Raw genomic sequence first — 27,366 nt, 5'->3', positions numbered from 1 at the left:
ATGGAGGATTTGAAAAACCAAAAGGAGAATAATTGATTATTAGTAGTAAGTAAATAAAAATTCGTGTGTCATAGAACTGAAAATAAAAAGAAGGAAAACAAAAAGCTTTTCTTTAGGAAGAATGTTGACTAATAAGTAGAAGGAATGAGGAAATTAGAATATTACCACTTTGCCACCCCTGATATAAATTAATCCAGGCAAGAATCAATAGATGAAAACATCACTAGGTAACTCAAGGGGGAACAGAAATAACCTGCCAATTCTCACCCCACAGATACCTTACTTGGCTGCAGAAAATAAAATGTACCTTTTCACTGAAGATAAGCGCAATCAAAGTTTCTGCAACAATGAAACAATCTAACACTATTTGCTTCTAATGCAATTCAATATGAAGTTTACAACTTTATCTTTGAAATATTCCTACCAAAAAGATTTAACCTGAATCCAATACTGCCTCTAAATCCAACTTTACCTGTATAGGGTATAGTAAAGCAAATTAAATAACATCTTGAAGAAACAATCAGACCACTGCTTTGTCGATAACATTTTTTTTAAATGCTCTTAAAAAAAAAAAAACAATAAAAGGCTAAAAATAACCAAAAAATGCAATGGATAAACCTAGAATGGACTGAAATTTGGGAAAGAAAACAGCTATAAGAGACATTCTTGTAGAAAATGATTAAATTTGAAAGTCAGTATTAGATGTTTATTATCTATTGCTGTGTAAAAAATTAGCCCAAAGTTAATGGCTTAACACAACAAACATCTATTATCTCACAGCTCTATGGGCCAGAAATCTGGGACTGAATTAGCTGGATGCTTCTGATTCAAGGTCTCTCATAAGGCTATAATCAAACTGTTGACCAGGGCTACTATCATCTCAAGATTCAGCTGAAAGAGGATTCACTTCCAGTCTCACTAACATAGTAGGTGATAGGCCTCAGTTCCTGGGCTCCTGGGCCATGCAACTGCCTACCTGAGTGCCCCACCATGTAACACTAGGCTTCTCTCAAAAGCAGTGACTCAAGAGAATTAAAGAGAGTGTATCTAAGACAAAAGCCACAGTGTTTTCATAACCCAATCCAAAGTGAGATTCCACCACTTCTGACATATTCCAGTCACCGGAAATGAGCCACTTCATCCAGCGCACAAAGGAAGGGGGATTAAACTTCACCTCTCAAGCAGTACAAAAAGCTTGTGGGCTTGGAAACCTCCATGGATGATACTGTGGCATCACTGTTGACTTTTAGATGTGATAATGATATTGTGGTTATACAGGATAATGTCCTTATTCTTATGCTTCAGTGGTCAGAAACAATACCTATAATGTCTAAACCTATTTTCAAGTGATTCTGCAAATATGTGTGCATGTGTGTGTGCAGGTGTACAAGGTAATAAAGCAAATATAGAAAAATGGTAACAATTGTTGCATTTGGATGTGTAATAAATGGATCTCATTGTATTTCTTCACCCTTTCTGTATGTGTTTGAAATTTTTCCTAAGCTGGAGAAAAATAATTGAGTTAATTGAATGGTATCCCCTCAAAATTCAAATGTTGAAGCCCTAACATCCAGTGTGATGGTGTTTGGAGATGGGACAATTGAGGGATAATTATCTTCAGAGGGAGCCACGGGGGTGGGGCCCTCGTGTTGGGATTGGCGCCCTTATAAAAGACACCAGGGATCTTGCTAACTCAGTCTGCCATGTGAAGATAGCAAGACAGGGGCTGTCTGCAAACCAGGAGGAGAACTCTTACCCCCTTGATCTTGGACTTCCCCACCTCTGGAAATATGAGAAGTAAATGTCCGTTTCTAAGCCACCCAGTGTACAGCATGTTATTATGAGAGCTGAAGCAGACCAAGACAAGCTACTGAAATGACTGGAGTGACTTGGTGATGGTGGTAAAAATCTCTGCTCCTTTCACAAGGTTACTGTGACAGAAGAGGAAACCCAGTGCTCAGAAGGGCTTTCTGATGCTGGGAATCGGAGAAAAATAGAAATTATTGTCATTACTGGATCACTTTCACATTCCAACTTCCCATCTCACCCACCTTGGCAGTGATGTCACCATAGACACGGAAGACCTCAGGATTTCCCACGAAGATAGCTCCTTTACTGCGTCCTGCCAATTCCAGAACCCCCTTCACAACCTGTGGGACACCACTCAAACTTCACCCCTCATGGAGCCCCTTTTTCTCAGCATTAGTCATTCTTTCATTTTAAACTCCTTCTCCTTTACTCTTCAATTTTCTCCTACGTATTTTACCAACTGATGGCACTAGCTTACTTTTGCTTTTGGAAATTAACCCTTATCATTAATCCCATGATTAGTTTCTTTGAAAGAAAATTTTAAAAAGGATTATGTAATGTTTAAAAAAACATACAGTATTAATTCCCATGCTCAAACAGGTTCTCACTCATTTGGAAAGATCAAGCAACTAATTATATAAATAAAAGTTTAGAGGTAAGAGTCACCTCCCTTGGGCAATGTCTCTCAAAATTAAAACCACCATATCCTTTCAGCCAGCAAGTCTACTTTGGGGATTTTTGTCTTGCTGACAGAGTCTCACATATGAGAAATGATAGATTATTCCTAGCAGCCTTGTATATAATACTGTGTAGTACCTTACCAATTTTTTAAAAGTAAATAAACAGAGAAACATCGAGTGTGCAAAGTTGTTGCCATTTGTGTTAAACAATAAATAAAAAGAATAAATATGTGCATATAGAGTATTTGTAGAAAGGTATATAAGAAATTATTAACAGAGGTTGCCTCTAGAGAAAGCAACTGGGTGGTTGGGGGGAAGGGATTGGGGGACACTTCTCACCACATTTTCCTGTGTCCACTTAGAATTTTGTATCTTGTGAATGCATTACCTCTTTGTTTAAAAAATAATAATAAGTTTAAAAAATTTTTACTCCTTATAATTCAACCAAATAAGACACATTAGTACACATGTTTTACTTATTAAGTGTTTTGCATTTCTTTTTTTCTAATTAGAAAAAAACTGTATCCAGAGGCCTGATCAGGTCACAGAGTCCCATGTGCCCCCCAGCCCTCCTGCTGAGAGGAACCTTTGGGAATTGTGGTCGGTGAAACTAGTGTGCTCATCCACACCTGATTTCCAGTTTCTGCTTCATAAACATGATCACAGATGCACACACGTGCTCCACATACTGTACCTGGCTCAGCTTGCCTTTCTCTTCAACGCAGGAGGCAGCTTTTTTCTGCTCTCTGTTTACTTCTGAAGCCAGCCTCATGATTGTCTCTCTGCTAGCTTTTGCTTCCATCTCATGGACATTTATAGTCTCTTCAAGAGCAACAATTTGTCCTTTCACAAATGCATTTTCCTTGCACAGCTCTCCAAGCTGAAGAGAAAGCAATTACAGCTGTCCTATAAAAATTAATAATTTCATACTACTCTCTGTAATCAACTCTGATCTATGTACCCCCGTGATCACATTATCACATGAAAACAGTAAAGGCACTGTTCCTCCATCCACTCAAAAGATAACATTTTCAAAGGCAGCCTCTAAACTCTCTTGTTATGGGGCAGACAGGGTAGGCAAAGTGAAATTAATCAAAAGGTAGCTACAAGGCAACAATGATGAGCATTCAGCCAAAAGCTTTCCGATAGAATAGGCATCGGCAAGCCCCTGGCTGCTAAATACTCCAGGGATGGTGATGTTTCTACAGAGTTACACCAAGCAAGCAAGGAAGTTCAATTCAGCCCATATCCATTGGCACCAACTGCTTATAAGGTGTTACCTGGCACAGAGGAGAAATACAGAGAAGAAGGTAGAACTCTCTTTATTTCAAAAGAAAGTCCTTCTAATTAATATAAGCATAGAAAAAATCCTGAATAACATGCTCAAACCATGGTTATCATTGGGACTAGCTGGACTTTTCATGTGCGTTTGAGGGGCTAGCTGGGAACATTAATAAGATTAATATGATTTAGAAGGAGGGAAAATAAAACCAACCAGGCTCCTGGGCCCCAGGGAAACAGCCATGCAGACAGCTCAAGGATGCCCGCAGGAAAACCTGAAACTCCACAAGACATGGTCAGCATGTGTTAGGACAATCTGGGGAAGTGATGCATCTTTAGCCTCAACAATTTGCCAACATGGTGCCCTGCTCCTGACTCAGGGCTGTTCCCTGTCTCTTGAACACTTTTCCCTTCCAATATCCTTTTACTAAAAAAATATATATATTATTTTATATTGGAGTATAGTTGATTAACAATGTTGTGATAGTTTCCAATGGACAGCAAAGGGATTCAGCCATACATACACATGTATCCAATCTCCCCCTAAACTCCCCTCCCATCCAGGCTGCCACATAACATTGAGCAGAGTTCCCTGTGCTGTACAGTGGTTTCAATATCCCTTAAAAGTCCCCATCCCAGAGGGCACACCTTAGCCAGTCTACCTAAACTAGCATCCCATGCCTCTAACTTGCTTCATGGTCTTTCCCCCGAACCTGATTTGTACTTCTTCACTGCACTTTTATTCTGTGGGATAATATTGTATACTTATTTGTTTATTGCCTGTGCATCTTGACCCACAACAGTGGAAGCTCTTAGGTGGGCACAGACTCCGTCTTGTCTCATTCACAGCTGTATCCCAACACCCAGAATAGTGTCTATCACATAGTAATCACTCACTCAATATTTGGGAAGGGGATGGATGGATGTCAAATACGTTCTTAGAAACCCCTTCTTTTCTACCATCTTTCCTTCAGTTCAGTTCAGTCGCTCAGTCGTGTCTGACTCTTTGTGACCGCATGGACTGCAGCACACTAGGCCTCCCTGTCCATCACCAACTCCCAGAGCTTGCTCAAACTCATGTCCACTGAGTCGGTGATGCCATCCAACCATCTCACCCTCTGTCGTCCCCTTCTCCTCCCGCCCCCAACCTTTCCCAGCATCAGAGTCTTTTCCAGTGGGTCAACTCGTCGCATGAGGTGGCCAAAGTATTGCAGTTTCAGCTTTAGCATCAGTCCTTCCAATGAACACCCAGGATTGATCTCCTTTAGAATGGACTGGTTGGATCTCCTTGCAGTCCAAGGGACTCTCAAGAGTCTTCTAAAACACCACAGTTCAAAAGCATCAATTCTTCAGCACACAGCTTTCTTACATCCATACATGACTACTGGAAAAACCATAGCCTTGACTAGATGGAACTTTGTTGGTAACGTAATGTTTCTACTTTTTAATATGCTGTCTAGGTTGGTCATAACTTTTCTTCCAAGGAGTAAGTGTCTTTTAATTTCATGGCTGCAGTCACCATCTGAAGTGATTTTGGAGCCCCCAAAAATAAAGTCTGCCACTGTTTCCCACGGTTTCCCTATCTATTTACCATGAAGTGATGTTAAGCCAACTTCTTCACTTTCTGCTTTTACTTTCATCAAGAGGCTCTTTAGTTCTTCACTTTCTGCCATAAGGGTGGTATCATCTGCATTTCTGAGGTTATTGATATTTCTCCCGGAAATCTTGATTCCAGCTCATGCTTCATCCAGCCCAGCGTTCCTCATGATGTACTCTGCATACAAGTTAAGTAAGCAGGGTGACAATATACAGCCTTGACGTACTCCTTTTCCTATTAGAAACCAGTCTGTTGTTCCATGTCCAGTTCTAACTGTTGCTTCCTGACCTGCCTACAGATTTCTCAAGAGGCAGGTTTCCTTAGAGGGTGTGTATACATGTATTTGGGCTCCCCCGGTGGCTCAGATGGTAAAGCGTCTGCCCACAATGTGGGAGACCCGGGAAGATCCTCTGGAGAAGGAAATGGCAACCCACTATTCTTGCCTGGAGAATCCCACGGATAGAGGACCCTGATAGGCTACAGTTCATGGGGTCACAAAGAGTTGGACATGACTGAGCGACTTCACTATGCATGTAAGGAAGAAGCATTTTAATTGTCTTCCCTTTTCCCCACTACTTGCTTTAAAGATAAGCTTCCAAACTACAATGCAAAGTGGGCTTTTACAGCCAGGCTTCCTGGTCACATGTTAGCCACAGGGAGGAGGAGAAAGAGCTGCATCTAGCACCTGGAGGGAATTAGATGGACCTAGGCCTGAGCAACCAAAATCATCAGTGAGGTGCAACTTCCTGAAGTAAAATGAAATCATTTCACAGCTCTCCTACACACAGGATGTTTACTGATAAACCACTGAGGGGAGGCCTTTGAGAATGGCCATATCCCCAGTGTTCATGGCAGCACTATTCACAACAGCCAAGACATGGAAGCAACCTAAATGCCCATCAACAGATGAATGGATAAAGAAGATGTGGTACATATATATAAGGAATATTATTCAGCCATAAAAAAGAATATAATAATGCCATTTGCAGCAACATGGATGGACCTAGAGATTTTCACCCCTAGAGTCAGTCTGGGATTAACATAAACACACTACTGTATATAAAACAAGGATCTACTGTATAGCACAGAAAATTATACTTAATATTTTATAATAACTTATAAGGGAAAAGAATCTGAAAAAGAATACATATATATATACACACACACACATACACCCGTATATGTAACTGAATTATATGTATATGAACCACTTTATTGTACATCTGAAACTAACAAAACATTGTAAATCAACTATACGTCAGTTTTAAAGAATAAATAAATAAAACACTGTTTTAAAAAAGAATGGCTGCATGGAAAGCTATTCAGAAGAAAGGGTAGGTGCAGAGATATGGTGTCCATTCAAATACCTTCAGGTTCCCTAATGAATCACTGCTAGCCAATTGAATTATTCAGTTGATATCATTAATTTCCACCTCAATGGCAACCTACCATCACAGCAGGATTTTAATTTTTTGGCTTTAGCATAAAATTAAAAAGTACTACAGAGCTAATCTTAAACTGACACACAAGTATCCCCAAAATGACATGCAGCTGGTTCTGGTTTTTAGTTGTGTGCACGTGTTTCTGACTATACCTAAAACAAAAATCTTCCTAAAACATATCATTTAAATGAATAATTAATTTTATTTGACAATCTAAATATATTTTAAGCAAAAAATCAATCCCTTCTGGAGATTAAGTAAGTAAGTAAGTGCTGGTCACTCAGTCATTTTCAACTCTTTGTGACCCATGGACTGTAGCCCACCAGGCTCTTCTATCCATGGCATTCTCCAGGCAAGAATACTGGAGTGGGTTGCCATTTTCTCCTCGAGAGGATCTTCCCAACACAGAGATTGAACCCAGGGCTCCTGTACTGCAGGCAGATTATTTACAATCTGAGCCAGAGAGAGCTTCTGGAGAAAAATTAATCCCAAATAATGCTAGAAAGAATCTTGGACTTGAGGCTCAGAGAGGTGGTATGGTTTTTCCCAGATCACACAGTTGGTTAACGCTGTACTGGCTCCTGTCCTGTTCTCCTGTACCCCGGGACTTAACCTCAGCTCCTCTTCATGGCACACATCAGAACAACTATTCAACGTATAGTCATTTTAGTCTTCATACAAGCACCTTGAGAATTAAATCTTCATCTGATGTTTTTTCATTCTTCTCTGGATCTAAGTAGTCACGAAGTTGAGCCAGAAATTCCTCATGTTTCCTGCAATTCTGTGAGACTTGATTCTTATTCTCCTCGTTTTCCTTTAAACATTTTCTATTGGTCAAATAAGAAATAAGTTTTAACACCGAAGAAGATAACATTCATCAAAGTTCAGCACTTGAGCTCTCTGTTGGGAAATAACCAATCATCATTTTCAACACAGCATAGTTTCCCAGACACAGAGCACATAATTTTCTTAAAAGACCAGTTAAAGAAGGAGAAAAGTGGAAGCAACTCTGGAGCACCTACACTTTGCAAAAATGTAGGGAGATCTTCATGTCATCTTAGCAAGGGAGACAGGTTATCTGCCTCCTGTCCTTGACCTTCTAGGATCTGCAGAAGCGGCAGGTGGTCCTCTAGATCAGGGGTCCCCAACCTCTGGGTCATGGACCAGTATCTGCTGTCAGATCAGTGGCAGCATTAGATTAGAAATGAAGTGCACAATAAATGCAATGTGCTTGAATCATCCTGAAACCACCCCCACCATTCCCGATCCAAGGAAAATCTATCTTCCATGAAATCAGTCTCTGGTGCCAAACAGGCTGGAGTTGTTGCTCTAGATCAAACATGACTCTGTTGAGGCTTCATGGGTTAAGAAAGAAAGTAATGCTACAGTGGGTTTAGAGACCAAGCTTTGGTCACTATACAATGATCCATAAGGGATACTTAGAGCATTCCTTGATTCTTGGCCAAGGGTGAAGTGAAGTCACTCAGTTGTGTCTGACTCTTTTGGACCCCATGGACTGTAGCCTACCACACTCCATCCATGGGATTTTCCAGGCAAGAATACTGGAGTGGGTTGCCATTTCCTTCTCCAGAGGATCTTCCTGACCCAGAGATCTAACCCAGGTCTCCTGCATTGTGGGCAGACACTTTACCATCTGAGCCACCAGGGAGGTCGGTTAAATATAATAAAAAATAATAATAATAATTAAAAAATACACCAGAAGCAGAGGATGTGCCCACCTCTAGAGAACAGAGGTGTTCAGTTGTCAGCAAAGATCACAACTAGTTTTTGCACATCTAGAATTTTTAAAGAGTATTGAAATGGGCCAATCAAGGAAAATCAGTCAATTTATGCCCTGATGTGTATATTTTATTTCAAATCTCAGATAGGTTTGCTGAAATAGCATGGTTTATTTCTAATGCTTTAAATCTTAAAAACTAAGAGAACATAAAAAAACAGACATATTTTAAAGGCAAATTAGAATCATTTCAATAATTTGGCATCATTTTTAGTAATAATAAACATGAGTATTGCTTTCCCTTTTTACCATTTTAAGTGTTTACTACAACACTCAAATGTTACTGCAAATTCTTTCACACAATTCAAAGATTAACAAAGTACGTAATTGCATATACTCAAAATCATGAAATATTTCTATTTAGAAAAATGTATAACAATAAAAGACCAACATCAATATATCTCTGAGTTCTCATTTTCAGCATATGAAAGGTAGTATGTATTCAGTGTCTCTAACTCATGAAAGTCATAGTAAATGCCATGGCTCTGATTAATTTATGTATGTGATTCAATACATTTACTCCAAGATTTCAATCTTACTTCTCTATTCCAGGAACTTCTAAACTATTACCACTTCTATTTGCATTTCACTTTGACCTAACAAAGTTCCAGGCATCTACCATAAGGACACAATCATATAAATGTGAAAATATGAACACATATGGATCCTCATTGCATCTTGGTTTACAATAATTTTCTGAGTGGAACTAACCTAAGTGTCTAAAGGAAATAACAAAAAGAACTGCTTAAGTAAATTATGATATTAACATGCTATGAAATATTACTGGCCATTAAAAAATGATATCATGAAAGATTTTTTTTAGTGTCTATAACATATTATTCAGGAAAAATATTTCACTACATGATGCCATTTAAGTACAACTGTCTGAATATCTGTTCAACAAACTGTGAACTATAGTTTTTCTGGAATCATAAGGTTTTGAGTAATTTTCTTTTTGACACTGTACTATATCTTTAAAAACTTTCCTCAATGAATATATCATTTTATTACTCATTTGTTTGATAAATATTTATTGTATTCTTACTATGCATCAGGCTCTGTTAAAAGTGCTAAAGATACAGCAGTAAACAAAACAAATTAACATCCTTGCCCTCATGGGACTTATGTCTTAATTGGGAAGATGGACAACAATAAAAAAATAAATGTATGAAAAATATATAGTATATCATAGGGCTGAAGAAAAAGATTCAGCAGAAAAGGGAGTAAGAAACATTTAGGGGGAGTGGGGTAAAATTGGAGATGCAGACTAGGTTAGTGGAAATGTATAGTAGTAAAAATTTAGACTTATTTTGATAGTAGAGATAAACAATGAGATTTACTGAAGCATCTAGGAAAGGAAAGCAAGGATGATCCAAGATTTTTGCCCTGATCAACTAGAGGAATGGAATTATCATTCAATGAGATTAGGAAAACCACAGGACGAATTTGTGAAAATACTAATTTGGACATGTTAAGTTTGAGATGCCTTTTGGACATCCACGTGAAGATGCCCAGTAAGTCATAAGATATGCAGGTCTTATGAAGAAACATGGGAGACATGAGCATTTCAGTTCAGTTCAGTCACTCAGTCGTGTCCGACTCTGCGACCCCATGAATCACAGCACGCCAGGCCTCCCTGTCCATCACCAACTCCCAGAGTTCACTCAAACTCATGTCCACAGAGTCGGTGATGCCATCCAGCCATCTCATTCTCGGTCGTCCCCTTCTCCTCCCGCCCCCAACCTTTCCCAGCATCAGAGTCTTTTCCAGTGAGTCAACTCGTCGCATGAGGTGGCCAAAGTATTGCAGTTTCAGCTTTAGCATCAGTCCTTCCAATGAACACCCAGGATCGATCTCCTTCAGAATGGACTGGTTGGATCTCCTTGCAGTCCAAGGGACTCTCAAGAGTCTTCTCCAACACCACAGTTCAAAAGCATCAATTCTTCGGCGATCAGCTTTCTTCACAGTCCGACTCTCACATCCATACATGACCACTGGAAAAACCATAGCCTTGACTAGACGGACCTTGGTTGGCAAAGTAATGTCTCTGCTTTTTAATATGTTGTCTAGGTTGGTCATAACTTTCCTTCCAAGGAGTAAGCGTCTTTTAATTTCATGGCTGCAATCAGCATCTGCAGTGATTTTGGAGCCCAAAAAAATAGTCTGACACTTTTCCACTGTTTCCCCATCTATTTCCCATGAAGTGATGGGACTGCAAGGAGATCCAACCAGTCCATTCTAAAGGAGATCAATCCTGGATGTTCATTGGAGGGACTGATGCTAAAGCTGAAACTGCAATACTTTGGCCACCTCATGAGACGAGTTGACTCACTGGAAAAGACTCTGATGCTGGGAAAGGTTGGGGGCGGGAGGAGAAGGGGACGACGGAGAATGAGATGGCTGGATGGCATCACCGACTCTGTGGACATGAGTTTGAGTGTACTCCGGGAGTTGGTGATGGACAGGGAGGCCTGGCGTGCTGTGATTCATGGGGTCGCGGAGAGTCGGACACGACTGAGCGACTGAACTGAACTGAACTGAACTGATGGGACCAGATGCCATGATCTTTGTTTTCTGAATGTTGAGCTTCAAGCCAACCTTTTCACTCTCCTCTTTCACTTTCATCAGGAGGCTTTTGAGTTCCTCTTCACTTTCTGCCATAAGGGTGGTGTCATCTGCATATCTGAGGGTCATACTTTTAAGTCATGAGACTGGATGAGAGCACTAAGAGTGGATTTGGATAGAAACAAAAAGAGAGTTCCCTGATAGCTCAGTTGGTAAAGAATCCACCTGCATGGCAGGAGGTCCTGGTTCAATTCCTGGATGGGGAAGATTCCCTGGAGCAGGGATAGGCTACCCACTCCAGTATTTTTGGGTTTCCCTTGTGGCTCAGCTGGTAAAGAATCCACCTGCAATGTGGGAGACCTGGGTTCGATTTCTGGGTTGGGAAGATCCCTTGAAAAAGGGAAAGGCTACCCACTCCAATATTCTGGTCTGGAGAATTCCATGGACTGTATAGTCCATGGGGTCACAAAGAATCAGATACGACTGAGTTTCACTTTCAAGAAAAGAGTCAAGGACTGAGCCCTGGGCAGTCCAATATTTGGAAGTCAAGGAGATGAGGAGGATAAAGCAAGAGATCAGAACAGAGCAGCTAGAAAGGCAAGATCGAAAGCAGGCATGCGCAGTGCCCTGGAAGCGAAAAGAAGAAAGTGGTTCAGGGGAAAACGCCAACTGTTGACTGACGTCCTGGAAGATCAGATAAGACCGATCCTTTAATTTGCAGTGTGCGGTCACTGGTCACCTTAATGCGTGGCTTCAGCGGAGTAGATCTGAGAGAGGAGAGAAACTGGCACGGTGAGGACATACAAACATCTTTAAGGAATTTTGCTCTAAATGGAAGGAGAGGAAGAGGACAGGAGCTGGAAGCACTGGGTTTTTGTTTTTAATCTTTTTAAGATGAAATAAGTAAAATAAATACTGTTTTATTAGTAAAGTGATTTAAGTTATTATACACAGAATTATAAAGTATATTTTAAGAACAGTTAGCTCCCAATTTTATCTCAATAATCACCTTTTGGCAGAACTACATGTAGAAAACCTAGATTTCCTGAGTTCTCTGCATAAACCGGCAATAAAACTTAATGAGGAGTGTTAAGGGTGGTCTGGGGCGTTCTGGGCTTCTGAAGTATTTTTATAACTAGCTTCTGAATAAACCCCTCGCTCTGCATACTATTCCACAAACTCCAGTTAAACCTCTACTTAGAGGAAATCTTCCAAAGTTTATATATATATATATATATATATATGATTTTTTTTCCCAAGTTGAGTTTCAGGGCCAAATAATGCAAAATGCCAGTACCTTCAAAGGCATATCCTGCTATCAGGAGTTAGTGTTTTAACACCAACTCCATTGAGAAATATATTGAAATATCCTTACTGTAATTTTGTGTCTAGTTCTACCACTTTCTTCTTTAACTCTTGGTTCTCCTTGATTGCAGACTGGGCTGTGATTTCAGTTCTAATCTTAGAAGTGGAGAGGGCCGCTGATTCTTCCTCTAGTTCCTGAACTCTGTCCCTCAGAGAGATGAGGAGAGATGATTTTCTGGCATTGTTTTCTTTGTAGCTGTCCATCTCAGCTTTCAACTCTTGACAGGAAACTTCTTTAGAAAGCATCTTGGATCGCAGTTCTCGAAGCTGATACAGAAAAGACGTAAAAAGAGGGGAAAGATTTCAAGGATATAAGGTTGAAGTACCTTGAAAAAAACCCAAACTCATAATTTAAAATTTCAATTTTTTATTCATGACTTAATCCAACTTTAGTTTCTTTTTTCATATTTGCTTCTGTATTACCAGATGGGAAATTATGCCTAAATAGTGGGCCCTCTTATTGTTTTTCAAAAAACTATTGAGCAACGTTTTTTCTTTTTTAATTGGAGGATGATTACTTTACAATATTGTGATGGGTTTTGCCATTCATTGACTTGAATCAGCCACCGGTGCACATGTGTCCCCCCATCCTGAAGCTCCCCTCCCACCTCCCTCCCCACACCATCCCTCTGGGTTGTCCCAGAGCACCAGCTTTGAGTGTCCTGCTTCATGCATCAAACTTGCGCTGGTCATCTATTTTACATATGGTAATATACATGTTTCAATGCTATTCTCTCAAATCATCCTACCCTCACCTTCTCCTACAGAGTCCAAAAGTCTGTTCTTTACATCTGTGTCTCTTTTGCTGCCTTGCACATAGGATTGTTGTTACCATCTTTCTAAGCTCCGTATATATGCGTTAATATACTGTATTGGTGTTTCTCTTTCTGACTTACTTCACTCTGTATAACAGGCTCCAGTTTCATCCACCTCATTAGAACTGATTCAAATGTGTTCTTTTTATAGTTGAGTAATAAGACTCTTGAGAGTCCCTTATACTGCAAGGATATCCAACCAGTCCATTCTAAAGGAGATCAATCCTGGATGTTCATTGGAGGGACATGCTAAAGCTGAAACTGCAATACTTTGGCCACCTCATGCGACGAGTTGACTCACTGGAAAAGACTCTGATGCAGGGAAAGGTTGGGGGTGGGAGGAGAAGGGGACGACGGAGAATGAGATGGCTGGATGGCATCACCGACTCTGTGGACATGAGTTTGAGTGTACTCCGGGAGTTGGTGATGGACAGGGAGGCCTGGCGTGCTGTGATTCATGGGGTCGCAGAGAGTCGGACACGACTGAGTGACTGAACTGAACTGAACTGAATATTCCATTGTGTATATGCACCACAATTTCCTTATCCATTTGTCTGCCAATGAACATCTAGGTTGCTTCCATATCCTAGCCACTGTAAACAGTGCTGCAATGAACACTGGGGTACATATGGCTCTTCAAATTCTGGTTTCCTCAGTGTGTGTGCTCAGCAGTGGGGCTGCTGGGTCTTATGGCAGTTATATTTCCAGTCAAAAAACTATTAAGCAATGCCCTGTGATGAATGAGTCTCACTCAAGAGACAGGTGTGGTGTATTTTGCAAAAAGGAATAAAATATTTTGCAGTGGAAACTCATTTTCTAAATCTGTATTACTGCTATTGCTGCTGCTGCTGAAACAAAGAAGCTACAGGTAGGCTATTTGTAATTTCATGGCCACAGCCCTTTCACAAGTCAATACAGACTATTCAATATATTACAGAATTTCTTCCCTAGCCTTCTGGACCCTTATTGCGGGGGATAAAGAAAAATAATATTTAGATTTCTGGGAAAAATACAGGAGAAAAGGAAAATCATTATAGGATTTATACAAAGGAAACACATTAACTTTTCTCTCACACTAAAATGCTGAACACAGTATGTGCCTTGTAAGATATCAGATCCACCCCATTAGAAAATTTCATGAATACATATACTTTTTGAAGGGCTTTCCTGGTGGCTCAGATGGTAAAGAATCTGCCTGCAATGAAGGAGATCCGGGTTCAATCCCTGGACTGAGAAGATCTCCCAGAGAAGGGAATAGCTACTCACTCCAGTATCCTTGCCTGGAGAATCCCGTGGACAGTGGAGCCTGGTGGACTGCAGTCCATGGAGTTGCAAGGAGTCTGACATGACCGAGCGACTTTCACTACACTACACTACTACACTTTTTGGAACCATGAGCATGCATGCCTACACTGTTCACGTACACACACACACACATTATCAACTCATCTTTCAATGGGAGCCTGACAGTCTAGTGAGACTGTCACTTACCTCACAGGCAAGCCTCGGATTCCTGGGGGCCACTAGTCTATAAGCGCAGTGAGTCTAGCAAGAATCTCCCAGAAACTCCACAGTAGACTGGATCCAGCCCCAAGGATAGATGGATCGTGGTCACCTTCCTAGAATCTTCCCCAGGCAAGCAGAACCACCACAAAAAAGGGAGGCAGATATCCACCCTTAGAACTATAGATTGCAAGCAATCCACCTTAAAGAAAGCTTCTCCCAGGGATGCTAAGAGCCCTCCAAAGCCCATGTGGCCCCCCAAGATCCCAGGTGCTCTCAGGAAGGACAGCTCCCCTGAGAGCCAGAATCCAGCCCAGGTCACCTCACCTCCCAGCCCAGCAAATGCACAGCCTTTCAGGAATTCCTCCCAACCAGAGGGTACTAGTAGTCGCTTCAGTCACTTCGGTCACTTCCAACTCTTTGCGACCCCATGGACTGTAGCCCACCAGGCTCCTCTGTCCATGGGATTCTCCAGGAAAGAATACTGGAGTGGGTTGCCATTTCCTTTTCCAGGGACTCTTCCTGACTTTGGAATCAAACCCAAGCCTCTTACATCTCCTGCATTGGTGGGCGGATCCTTTACCACAGGGCCACCAGGGAAGCCAACCAGAGGTTTGAGGCGCAATAAGAGAAAAAGAGAACAAAGTTTACCGAGAAGTTTAGACCCGTGTTCCTTTGTCCTGTTTCTAAGCACCTCTATACTCTGTTTCACTCCACGGGGAGCTAACAAGGCCCATTTGTGAGCAATGAAGACACATTCTCACCTCAGACTGAGTAGATTCAAATCTGACCAGCGTTGCTGCAAGTTCACTCCGGGCAGCCTCGGCCACATTCCGATAGTGGTTTAACTGCTCCCGAGTGACCGGGACTTCCGAGAGATGATCATAAGCTTCCTGATAGGGTTCCCCAAAAGACAAAATATACAGAAGAGAGTTAAACAATCTTCCGTGCAGCTGTGCAAAGCAAGATTAGTACAGAAGCATTCTTTGTTATCCAAATATGTTGGAAAGGCTGCTCAGAGAAGGGTTTGGTTCCGATCATTTCATTCTCATTCTCAAAATTCTAAGTGAAAGAGGAGGCAGCCTGGGAACCAACGATAGGGTCCCCAGGAATGAATGATAGCTCTCCCCAGATGGTAGCGGGGGTTGGCATTTAAGAGTGGCCTTTGCCAGGATTTCCCTGGTGGTCCAATGGTCAAGACTGTGCTTTCACTGTAGGTGGCACAAGTTCAATCCCAAGTTGGGGAACTAAGGTCCCACAAGCTGTGTGAAGAGTTGGCCTTTGCCATTTTACAGAGTTTTCCTTCCACCCTACTCCAATGCTATTTGACCTCTGACCAGAACAGATAGAACTGACAAAGAACCACCAGATGTTAACCTTGAGGCAGTTTTCATAGTTCTTCTGTTTCCAGACTACAAAGATTATCAACTCATCTCTGGGCTGTTGAATAAAGTGTTTATCAAACAGACCACGTGATTTAAGAGTAGAAGTCTGTCTCCTTCACAATCACCCACAAAGCCATCTACTCTCAATCTCCTCGCCTGTCTTGGGGTCACGAAGCTGACTCAGACGAATGCCTGAGGCCAGAGACAGTGGTGGTGCCTGGGCTTCTTCTCCACCCAGAAGGGAAGAGCTCCCAGCCCAACTCATGGCTGCCAATGCAAAAATAGGGATCCCAGCCTGGCCTGATCATTCTAATTTTTCAAGACAAGTCCTACATCCAGACTTTTTAAAAATTGTATTTATTTATTGTTGGCTGTGCTGGGTCTTCGTTGTTCTGCACGCTGTCCTCTAGTTGCAGCGAGCAGGGGCTACTCTCTGGTTGCAGTGCCCAGGCTTCTCATTGCAGTGGCTTCTCTTGTTGCAGACCAAAGGTTCTAGGGCACAGGGGCTGCCGTGGTTGCGGTTCCCAGGCTCCAGAGCACACGCTCAATAGGTGTGGCACACAGGCCTAGCTGCTTCGCAGCACATGGGATCTTCCAGGACCAGGGATCGAACCTGTGTCTCCTGCATCAGCAGGCAGATTCTTTACCACTGAGCCACCAGGGAAGTTCTATCCAGACTTTTTGAAGTTTAAAAACAAGTCCCAGATTTTGCAACTGGGTAACTAATTTAAATATTTTTTTAAAAAATACGATCCCAATAAACACATCTGCGGAAGAGATTTGATGGGTTTGGACTGTAGGTCTGCATCTGCAACCTCTGGTTCTGTTTCTGTCCTGCTTGTGCCATAACATTTGCCTCCTGCAAGAATTATTGGACAGATACCCACTTCTATGAAGTTTCCAGGGCTTGTGGTCTTTGTGAAAGACATACAGGAAAGCCATTCGTTTTTGAAGGAATATGAAAGAGGTCATGTAAAGGAGGGTTTCCCTGGAATATCTAGTGTCCTCAGGGGCCACATCAGTAAAACCTGTTAATGACTCTGCCTGGCTACGGAACTGCTGAACACTACTGTTTGGAAATACTCATGAATGCAAAAGTCATCTTAAAGCCCTGAATTTCATAACAAGCGTTGTCATGACTAGTGTGTTTCAAGGCACAAGATGCCAAACAAAACCTTCAGTGCACTTAGTAACAGGCAGTGTTTGCCAATCACAACACATCCAAGAAGATGGTAGGGATGTACTCCTGGGGTGAAAGCATAAGGCATTTAACTTCATCTATGAAGAGAACCACATCCTGTCAGCCTCACTCAGTATTCAGATGGAATTTCTCCACGCCAACCACTCCAGCCATGTTTCCAAAACAGGCCATGTGAGGACCTAGGTCACTCATATAAGATGTTTGAACTATAGCATGCCTGGCACACCATTTTCTAAAATTCCTTAGGAAAATAAGTTTCTCAATGACTATGATTATTTCTTTCATTGACTAACATGATTTTTTTAGGACATGACATAGTCATTCTACAATTTTATGTCTCTTTCTTATGAAAAATATTGTGTCTGTTAGCCATAATAGTAAGAGCCTCTGAGACAGTTCAGAAGTGGGCCTTTATTTGCGGAGATTACAATGAAACACAGAGTACCACCAGAAGCATTAGCATCTTCACACACTCATGGGCAAAAGAAACTACATATTAAGATACTATTGCCTCTAACACTGGAACAGGGCCTACAGGAGGAAGACTCTTGATTTACTGAGTTTAGAAGACAGTTGTCCTTTAGTTGCTAAGGTGTGTCTGACTCTTTGTGACCCCACCGATTGTGACCTGCCAAGCTCCTCTGTCCATGGGATTTTCCAGACAAAGAATACTGGAGTGGGTTGCCATTTCCTCCTCTAGGGGATCTCCCCAACCCAGAGATCAAACTTGCAGATCCTGTATTGGCAGGCGAGTTCTATATCACTGAGCCACCTGGGAAGCCCTTAGAAGACAGTTGCTAAGGTCTAAATCACCTTTCAAAGTCCAGCAGACTTGAGACTATTTATCAGCAAATGTTTACGAAAAGTCTATTCTGAGTCAGACACTGAGCTTACCTGTGGAGTACACCACAGAAATCATTCCCTCAAGACACTCTGAGGTAGCTTGAAATGAGAAGAAATGCACAGAAGCATGAGAGAATTACAAGGATAAGGAAAAACAATACAAAAACTGAAAGAAGAACACATGAATTTATTTATGCCTACTCATTTCCTCTTAGCCCTTCCTTCTCTGTCCCATAGACCCTTACATAGTGTTCTTTGTGTATAGCCTGAGTTTCTCCTCTTTTTAAAAATTTTTTTACTGAAGAATAATCATTTTGCAGAATTTTGTTATTTTCTGTCAAACCTCAACATGAATCAGCCATAGGTATATATATATATCCCCTCTCCTTTGAAACTCCTTCCCATCTCCCTCCCTATCCCACCCATCTAGGCTGATACAGAGTCCCTGCTTGAGTTTCCTGAGTCAAACAGCAAATTCCCTTTGGCTATCTGTTTTACATATGGTAATGTAAGTTTCCAGGGATGTTGGCAATTTGATCTCTGGTTCCTCTGACTTTTCTAAAACCAGCTTGAACATCTGGAAGTTCACGGTTAATATATTGCTGAAGCCTGGCTTGGAGAATTTTGAGCATTACTTTATTAGCGAGTGAGATGAGCGCAATTGTGCGGTAGTTTGAGCATTCTTTGGCATTGCCTTTCTTTGGGATTGGAATGAAGACTGACCTTTTCCAGTCCTGTGGCCACTGCTGAGTTTTCCAAATTTGCTGGCATATTGACTGCAGCACTTTCACAGCATCATCTTTCAGGATTTGAAACAGCTCAACTAGAATTCCATCACCTCCACTAGCTTTGTTCATAGTGATGCTTTCTAAGGCCCACTTGACTTCACATTCCAGGATGTCTGGCTCTAGGTGAGTGATCACACCATCGTGATTATATGGGTCATGAAGATCTTTTTTGTACAGTTCTTCTGTGTATTCTTGCCACCTCTTCTTAATATCTTCTGCTTCTGCTGGATCATGGAAAAAGCAAGAGAGTTCCAGAAAAACATCTATTTCTGCTTTATTGACTATGACAAAGCCTTTGACTGTGTGGATCACAATAAACTGTGGAACATTCTGAAAGAGATAGGAATACCAGACCACCTGACCTGCCTCTTGAGAAACCTATATGCAGGTCAGGAAGCAACAGTTAGAACTGGACATGGAACAACAGACTGGTTCCAAATAGGAAAAGGAGTACGTCAAGGCTTTATATTGTCACCTTGCTTATTTAACTTATATGCAGAGTACATCATGAGGAACGCTGGGCTGGAAGAAGCACAAGCTGGAATCAAGACTGCCGGGAGAAATATCAATAACCTCGGATATGCAGATGACACCACCCTTACGGCAGAAAGTGAAGAGAAACTAAAAAGCCTCTTGATGAAAGTGAAAGAGGAGAGTGAAAAGGTTGACTTGAAGCTCAACATTCAGAAAACAAAGATCATGGCATCTGGTCCCATCACTTCATGGGAAATAGATGGAGAAACAGTGGAAACAGTGTCAGACTTTTTATTTTTCTGGACTCCAAAATCACTGCGGATGCTGATTGCAGCCATGAAATTAAAAGACGCTTACTCCTTGGAAAGAAAGTTATGACCAACCTAGATAGCATATTAAAAAGCAGAGACATTACTTTGCCAACAAAGGTCCATCTAGTCAAGGCTATGGTTTTTCCAGTGGTCATGTATGGATGTGAGAGTTGGACTGTGAAGAAAGCTGAGCACCAGAGAATTGATGCTTTTGATCTGTGGTGTTGGAGAAGACTCTTGCAAGGAGATCCAACCAGTCCATTCTAAAGGAGATCAGTCCTGGGTGTTCATTGGAAGGACAGATGCTAAAGCTGAAACTCCAATACTTTGGCCACCTCATGCGACGAGTTGACTCACTGGAAAAGACTCTGTTGCTGGGAAAGATTGCGGGTGGGAGGAGACGGGGACGACAGAGAATGAGATGGCTGGATGGCATCACTGACTCAATGGACATGAGTTTGGGTGAACTCCGGGAGTTGGTGATAGACAGGGAGGCCTGGCGTGCTGTGATCCATGGGGTCGCAAAGAGTCGGACACGACTGAGCAACTGAACTGAACTGAATGTAAGTTTCCACGTTACTCTCTCCACACCTCTCACCCTCTCCTCCCCTCACCCCGTGTCCATAAGTCTGTTCTCTATGTCTGTTTCTCCATTGTTGCCCTGTAAATAAATTCTTCAGAACCATTTTTCTAGATTCCGTATATGTGCGTTAGAATACGAAATTTATCTCTTTCTGACTCACTTCACTCTGTATAACAGGTTCTAGATTTATCCACCTCATCAGAACCGATTCAAATGCGTTCTTTTTTATGGCTGAGTAATATTCCATTGTGTATATGTCCCACAACTTCTTTATCCATTCATCTGTCGTTTGGCATCTAGGTTGCTTCCATGTTCTGCTGCTGCTGCTGCTGCTAAGTCGCTTCAGTCGTGTCCGACTCTGTGCGACCCCATAGACGGCAGCCCGCCAGGCTCCGCCATCCCTGGGATTTTCCAGGCAAGAACACTGGAGTGGGTTGCCATTTCCTTCTCCAGCTTCCATGTTCTAGCCATTGTAAATAGTGCTGCGATGAACAATTGGATACATGTGTCTTTTTCAAACCTTGTTTCCTCCGGGAATATGCCTAGGAGTGGGATTGCTGGGTCATATGGTGATTTTACTCTTAGTTTTTTAAGGAATCTTCATACCATCTTCCATAGTGGCTACATCAATTTACATTCCCACTGACAGTGCAAGAGGGTCCCCTTTTCTCCACACTCTCTCCAGCATTTATTGTTTGTAGACTTTTTGATGAGGGCCATTCTGACTGATGTAAGGTGGTATCTCATTGTGGTTTTGATTTGCATTTCTCTAATAATGAGCGATGTTGAGCATCTTTTCAAGTGTTTGTTAGCCTTCTGTATGTCTTCTTTGGAGAAATCTCTGTTTAGGTCTTTTTCCTACTTTTTGATTGGGTTGTTTGTTTTCCTAGTGTTGAGTTGTATGAGCTGCTTGTATATTTTGGAAATTAATCCTTTGTCAGTTGTTTCATTTGCTATTATTTTCTCCCATTCCAAGGGTTGTCTTTTCACCTTGCTTATAGTTTCCTCTGCTGTGCACTGAGTTTCTCCTTTGACCTGAGTTGTTTCAAGGGTTTCATTGGGTTGTGGCTTTCTGTTCTCAGGATTTGTTATGATGTCTGTTTTATCGCACAGTGCTCAGACAACCCATCTTCATTCTGGGCTGACATTCACAGGTGTACACCAGTGGAATGGACCAGTCTGCATTCAGAACTGGGTCCATTCAAACTGGAAGGTCGTCCTTATTAGACCAGCCATTACTCATTTTCACCATCTTCCTGGTCTCTATTATTTCTACTTCAGGGAATTCATCAAGGTTTTTGCGAATGTTCAATTTTACGAACATCCAGTGGTTGGTTAAAAAGAAGATATAGGATTTCCCTGGTGGTCCAATGGTTAACACTCCACGTTTCCAATGCAGGACGCATGAGTTCAATCTCTCGTTGGGGAACTAAGATCCCACATGTTGTGGGACAGGGCCAAAATAAATAGATAAATAAAAATAAAAAGAAGGTATACTCTCATAGTTACAGATGGAGAAAACAAGCTTATGGTTACCAGGGGGTAAAGTGTAGGGGGATAAATAGTGAGATTGGAATTGACATATACATACTACTATATATATGAAATAGGTAACAACCTACTGTATCACACAGGGAGGTCTACTCAATATTCTGTAATGATCTATATGAGCAAAGACTCTAAAAAGAGCTGATACATGTATATGTATAACTGATTCACTTTGCTGTACAGCAGAAATTAACACAACATTGTAAATCAACAACACTCTAATAAAATTTTTTCAAGTACTACAAAAAATAAAAAGAAGGTATAGTCTCTCTCTTTGGAGCTTCAAGTTCAATATGGATTAATTTGTTCTACTTTGTTCATCATTTTAATTAGGCATTTCTAGTCTTATCTATTTCTATCCTTTACCTGATCAGGGCTCGAGAAAGATCAGTTAAAGCCTCTTATTGCTATTGTAATTCTGTCATTTTGTAGCACTTGTATTCTTGCTTAATGGAAACTAGTTCTGTTTGACTTGGTGCAAAGATTCAGAAATTGCATATAGTTGTTGTAAATTATACCACATAACACTATAATGTGCCATTATCTATCTCACTTAACCATTTCTGCTCATAATTCAGCCCTTTCTGATACTGAGATCATGATTCCAAATTTCTTTTTGTTTGTATCTGACTACATATACCTCTGTTCCAGCTTTTAATTCTCAAGCTCTCTGTATCACTTAGTCTTAGATGTAAATAAAGCTGGTTAAGCTCTCTGGACACCTTCTCAATCACGCCCTATTAAAATTTAAATGCAAGTACTATGACCCAGAAGTTCTACCCCTTGATTACCTCCCCTTGAAAAACAGTCATATATGTGCATAACAGTAGGTCTTAGGATACTTATTACACCATTATCGGTAATAACAAAGAGAGAAGGGGTGAAACTATAAATTTCCATCAGTAAGGCAATTGCTGAAAAAGGCACTCCCATACTATGAATACTAGGCAATAAGCAGTAGGAGACTGCCCTGTATGTTTGGGCATAAGCATATCTCCAAGATATACCACTGGACAAAAGTAAGAAAGTACAGATCCATAGTTTGATACTTTTTTTTCCCATAAAGCACACATGAAGGGAAAGTACTGTGTCTTTTCTGCAAATATATTTAAAGAAGAAAATAAGGTCTGAAGGAACACACATCAGCTGTATAACAATCCTCATCTCTGAAGCTGACTACTGTATTGGAGCTGGGGAATGGCTTTGGTTTCTTCTCAAGAAGGTATATTTATGCATTAATTACATAATTAAACATAATAAAAGAAAAGAAAATTACTGGAAAGAAATGTTACTAAGGTTATCTTTTAGTTATAGAACTACATTTATTTTCTTCTTTATTACGTTTTTATATTTTTTAAATCTTTTACAGTGACTGTGCATTAATTTCAAAATCATGGTAAATATCTCCCCCTTAAATGAAAAAAAAAAAAGGAACAAGGACAAGAATCCACAAAAATCACAAATTCTGCCATGCAGTGTCTTTAAGGAGAACACAGGGGCAAAGAAACAACACCAGTAGCATAGGGATTGAAATGTACATGAGGCCAGACATCTCAGGGTTTTGCTCTTTTAATTAAGCCTCCCTAGAGTTAATAAAATTTTTGGAAAATTTTTCTATAAATATTAAATAATCTTCACTTTAACAAAAAACTAATTTTACCCTAATTTCAAAGTGGCAAGATTAAAACTCATTCATTTGTCCTCATATGAGGACACTCTTAAGTTATTAGGTCTCCCAGCCAATCCATGAAGCAATTTCACATTAATTTCAGAAAGCCAACTACCTATGATTTGATTCGGCTACTGATATTATGATAATGATTGAAATTGCCTCGCAGGGTGGCTCATAGGCTTTTCAGAATAAAGGATGGTTTCAAAGCTCAAAGGCAAAAAGAAGAGATCAGCTTATTCATAACTTGGTACACAATGTGTCCAATTATCCACCCTGAGGACAATGCCTTGGGCCAGTCTTGCTTCCTTGGTGTTTAGTTGTCTTATTTTCCCATGGACAGGAAGAAAAAAAAAGAGAGAGTGAAGGAAATCACTGCCTGCCTCTGACACACAGAAGTACCTAAATCCAGTCCTATCTTTCCATCTCATAACCAGTCTCCTCTTTGTTCCAGCATCATTCCATACCACAATGCACAACCGTGCCACTGTCACAGGGGAATGCTTCCTTCCGTCTCTCTTTTTCCCTCTCTCCCCTCTCTCTCCCCTTCAAGCCTCCAGGGCTGCCCCAGTGAGCAGTCCTCACCAAGACTCTCTCCCCTACTCTCCAGCTTCTTCCCCTCACGTAGTTTCTTCCCTAATTTACGGTGCAGAACTTAAGTACTGCAAACTGTATTTATGGGCTTCCCTGGTGGCTCAGCAGTAAAGAATACACCTGCCAGTGCAGGAGACATGGGTTCGATCTCTGCGTCCAGAAGATCCCCTGGAGAAAGAAATGGCAACCCACTGCCCACTCTTCTTGCCTGGTAAATCCCATAGGCAGAGGAGCCTGACAGTCTACAGTCCATGGGGTCACAAAAGAGTCAGACTCTACCTAGTGACTAAACAACATCAACAAACGGTATTTCTCCAACCAATGCCAATTTTGACTACTTATCAGTTCTTCTCCAGATTTTGAAGGACTTTCCTGCCTTTCTTTCTTACATCTGCATTTGGTTTCTGGGTTTTCCTAAGTGCTTGCCAGGGACAGTATGATGGGTATGGAATTCAGGAAATAAATCTGTGTGTCATCATCTTAGCAGTTGTGGAACAAATATTGGAGGAAGACATTTCTGCATTAAATCAAGCTTTGTGAAAAAGCTGATCTATTATTTTGACATTGTTCTCTAATCACATTTTTCTTGGGTGTCATTTAAAAACTCTTCTAACTCAATGTCTTTATTGAAAAGAATACAGTATTCCAAAATGTTCTTAATACTATGGCTCCAATAAAAGAAACTGAATCAATTTTTCATGGATGGGAAGGACTGCAGTTAGAAAAACTTAGATGCCAAACTTTTTGAGGGTTTGCTTCAAATACTAATCCTGATATAACTCTAACAAATATTAAATATGTAATTATATATACTACATATGTATCATATGATACATACCTAATATTCACTGACCCAGGAACTATCCCCATTCAATCTTCACAACAGTCCTATGAGTAGAGACTGTTCTTATACCCTCATCTGAAAACGAGGCAATTAACGGCTAAAAAGGCAATTCCTTTTTCAAATAGCAAACAACTGGTAGTAGATCTGAAAGCAGTAATTGCTTTTCTGTGCTATCTAATTTAAAAGTTAGGTTTAAAGGACATTTAATGAATGTGCATATGACATGTTCCTGACACTGCAGGAGGCACTTCAGCATATGCCCCAGAACACACAATTCTACTTGTAATTCTACATCAATGTTCATGGTTCACAATGTGTCCATCAATACAGGATCTGGTCAACAACAGTACATCCATAAGATGGGAATCTAGAAAACAGTTAATAGAACTGAACTAAATCTATTTAAAGCAGCATGGATAGATCTCAAAAACATACTGCTTTTCAAATAAAGGAAATCAGAGAACAAAACTAATAGTATGATACTATTTATGTTTTAAAAATACATGTTATTTTAAATTAACTTAATAAAAATCAGTAAAAAGAAAAAAAAAGGAAAATTTAAAAAGTGTTCAACAAAATAAAATATTTTCTATAGGTATAAGTATGAACACAAAAAATAGTTTTAATGATCTGGCGGATATTCACAAAATATATTTAATAATTACGTCTGGAGAATGGGGGAAGGGGATTAAGACTAGTGGTAGTTGACAAAAGTTACAGCTTCATGTGTAATGTTCTCATTTTTAAAGGAAAAGTGGCTGCAACTGTAATATTAAAATTAATTTCTTAAGTAAGTAAGAGACAGCTGGAAGCATGTTTAAAGAGTCCAATTCAGTATGTTCTCAATTTTAACATCTTAATCTTTAGATTTAAGAAGCTAAATACCATGTAAATTCTTTACCGGCTGCAGAAGCAGTGAGAAACCCTGAACTTGAACTTCAGCTTGCACAAGACAGCAGAGGTAGAAAGAATTACTGAATTTCCAGCAATGCTTGGAATGCATTTTTTATGCAACAAGAAAGTTTTGACTACATCTTGGATAGGAAGTTCACCACAAAAATGAATGGAATAATACAATGTTATAGCCAAAATAGTATCTTCAAGGATTAAAACAAAAATTCAATGATTCTTAACGTTTTTATTAACTGTAAAAAGATCTCCAACTAACAAAGGACAAGTTAGAAAGAGAAAACAACCTAAATAACATGTGTGTTGCAACTACATCCCTGCTCTCTCTTCGTGGTGACCCTTAACTCTGCCCAGAGAAAATTCAGCAAAATGATGCTACTTCATCATCCCTAGCAGCATTTCTTCTGTTAAAAGGAAGCCACGACTTCCAGCATACACACTCCTGAAAGCGACCAAGTCTCCCCAGAGACAAATCTTGTAAAAAATGAGAAGACAGTGGGACACATTAGCAACAAGTAATCTCTCCAGGTTTCATGTTAGGAAGAAACCAAATAATTTTTAACCTCCCTACAAGAATTCTCACAAGGCAACAAAGCAAGATCTACAGTAAGTTTTTAGAAGGAATTTTTCTCTCTTTTGTGTCCAGAATAAATCGGGTTATAGGCAGATTTCAAATCCGAAATTGTAATGCTTAGCAACTCTCACTAGTTATCATGAAGACGACATGGATGTCCTCAGCCCACTCTAGAGGACAGTCCAGAGTGAACAGACCCCTGTTTAGGAAGCCCTTCCTTTCTAAAGCTAGAACCCCCTAATCTCACACTCTCTCCGCCCCAAGACCTGCATCACACCATAAAGAGCTCTGCAGGAGGCAGGTTGGGGAAGATCAAAGGAAGGGTGGAGCCCACCAAGAAAATCAACTAATGGACAGTGAATTCATCTTCACATAATTTTCTCACTCTTCTCATAGGTGCCGTCTCGTAGTCCGTATCGCCTCCGGCAAGTATTCAGAAGGACCTGACCAGTCAAAATTCCCACCTGACCACACCACTATCTTCCAGCTATATAAAGACCCTGATGCTGGGAAAGATTGAAGGCAGGAGGAAAAGGGGATGGCAGAGGATGAGATGGTTGGATGGCATCACCGACTCAATGGACATGAGTTTGAGTAAACTCTGGGAGTTGGGATGGACAGGGAAGCCTGGCGTGCTGCAGTCCATGGGGTCGCAAAGAGTCAGGCACGACTGAGCAACTGAACTGAAACTGAACTGATTCTCTCATAGCAGCCTATGCTTCTCCTTCAGATCATTTACAGAGTGGTAAGGAATACATGATATGTGTAATTAAGTATGTAAGGTCTCT

At 40.7% G+C, this 27,366-nt stretch overlaps 1 protein-coding gene across 1 annotated transcript in view; it reads right to left on the bottom strand.

Moving 5' to 3' along the window:
- The window catches only part of CCDC170 (coiled-coil domain containing 170), a 112,635-nt gene that overhangs the window by 51,860 nt on the left and 33,409 nt on the right, over positions 1 to 27,366 (bottom strand). The window contains exons 3-6 of the mRNA XM_055433217.2: positions 15,620 to 15,748; positions 12,548 to 12,804; positions 7,495 to 7,636; positions 3,184 to 3,369 (exon numbers count right to left, since the gene is read on the bottom strand). Coding sequence (XP_055289192.2) covers positions 3,184 to 3,369; positions 7,495 to 7,636; positions 12,548 to 12,804; positions 15,620 to 15,748 — 714 coding nt within the window. The remainder of the gene's footprint in view (positions 1 to 3,183; positions 3,370 to 7,494; positions 7,637 to 12,547; positions 12,805 to 15,619; positions 15,749 to 27,366) is intronic.

The sequence above is a fragment of the Moschus berezovskii genome, chromosome 10, assembly GCF_049115385.1.
Source record: "Moschus berezovskii isolate FMDL1 chromosome 10, NW_MosBer_1.0, whole genome shotgun sequence".
Classification (NCBI taxonomy): Eukaryota; Metazoa; Chordata; class Mammalia; order Artiodactyla; family Moschidae; genus Moschus; species Moschus berezovskii.
This window is presented reverse-complemented; position numbering and strand designations above follow the sequence as displayed.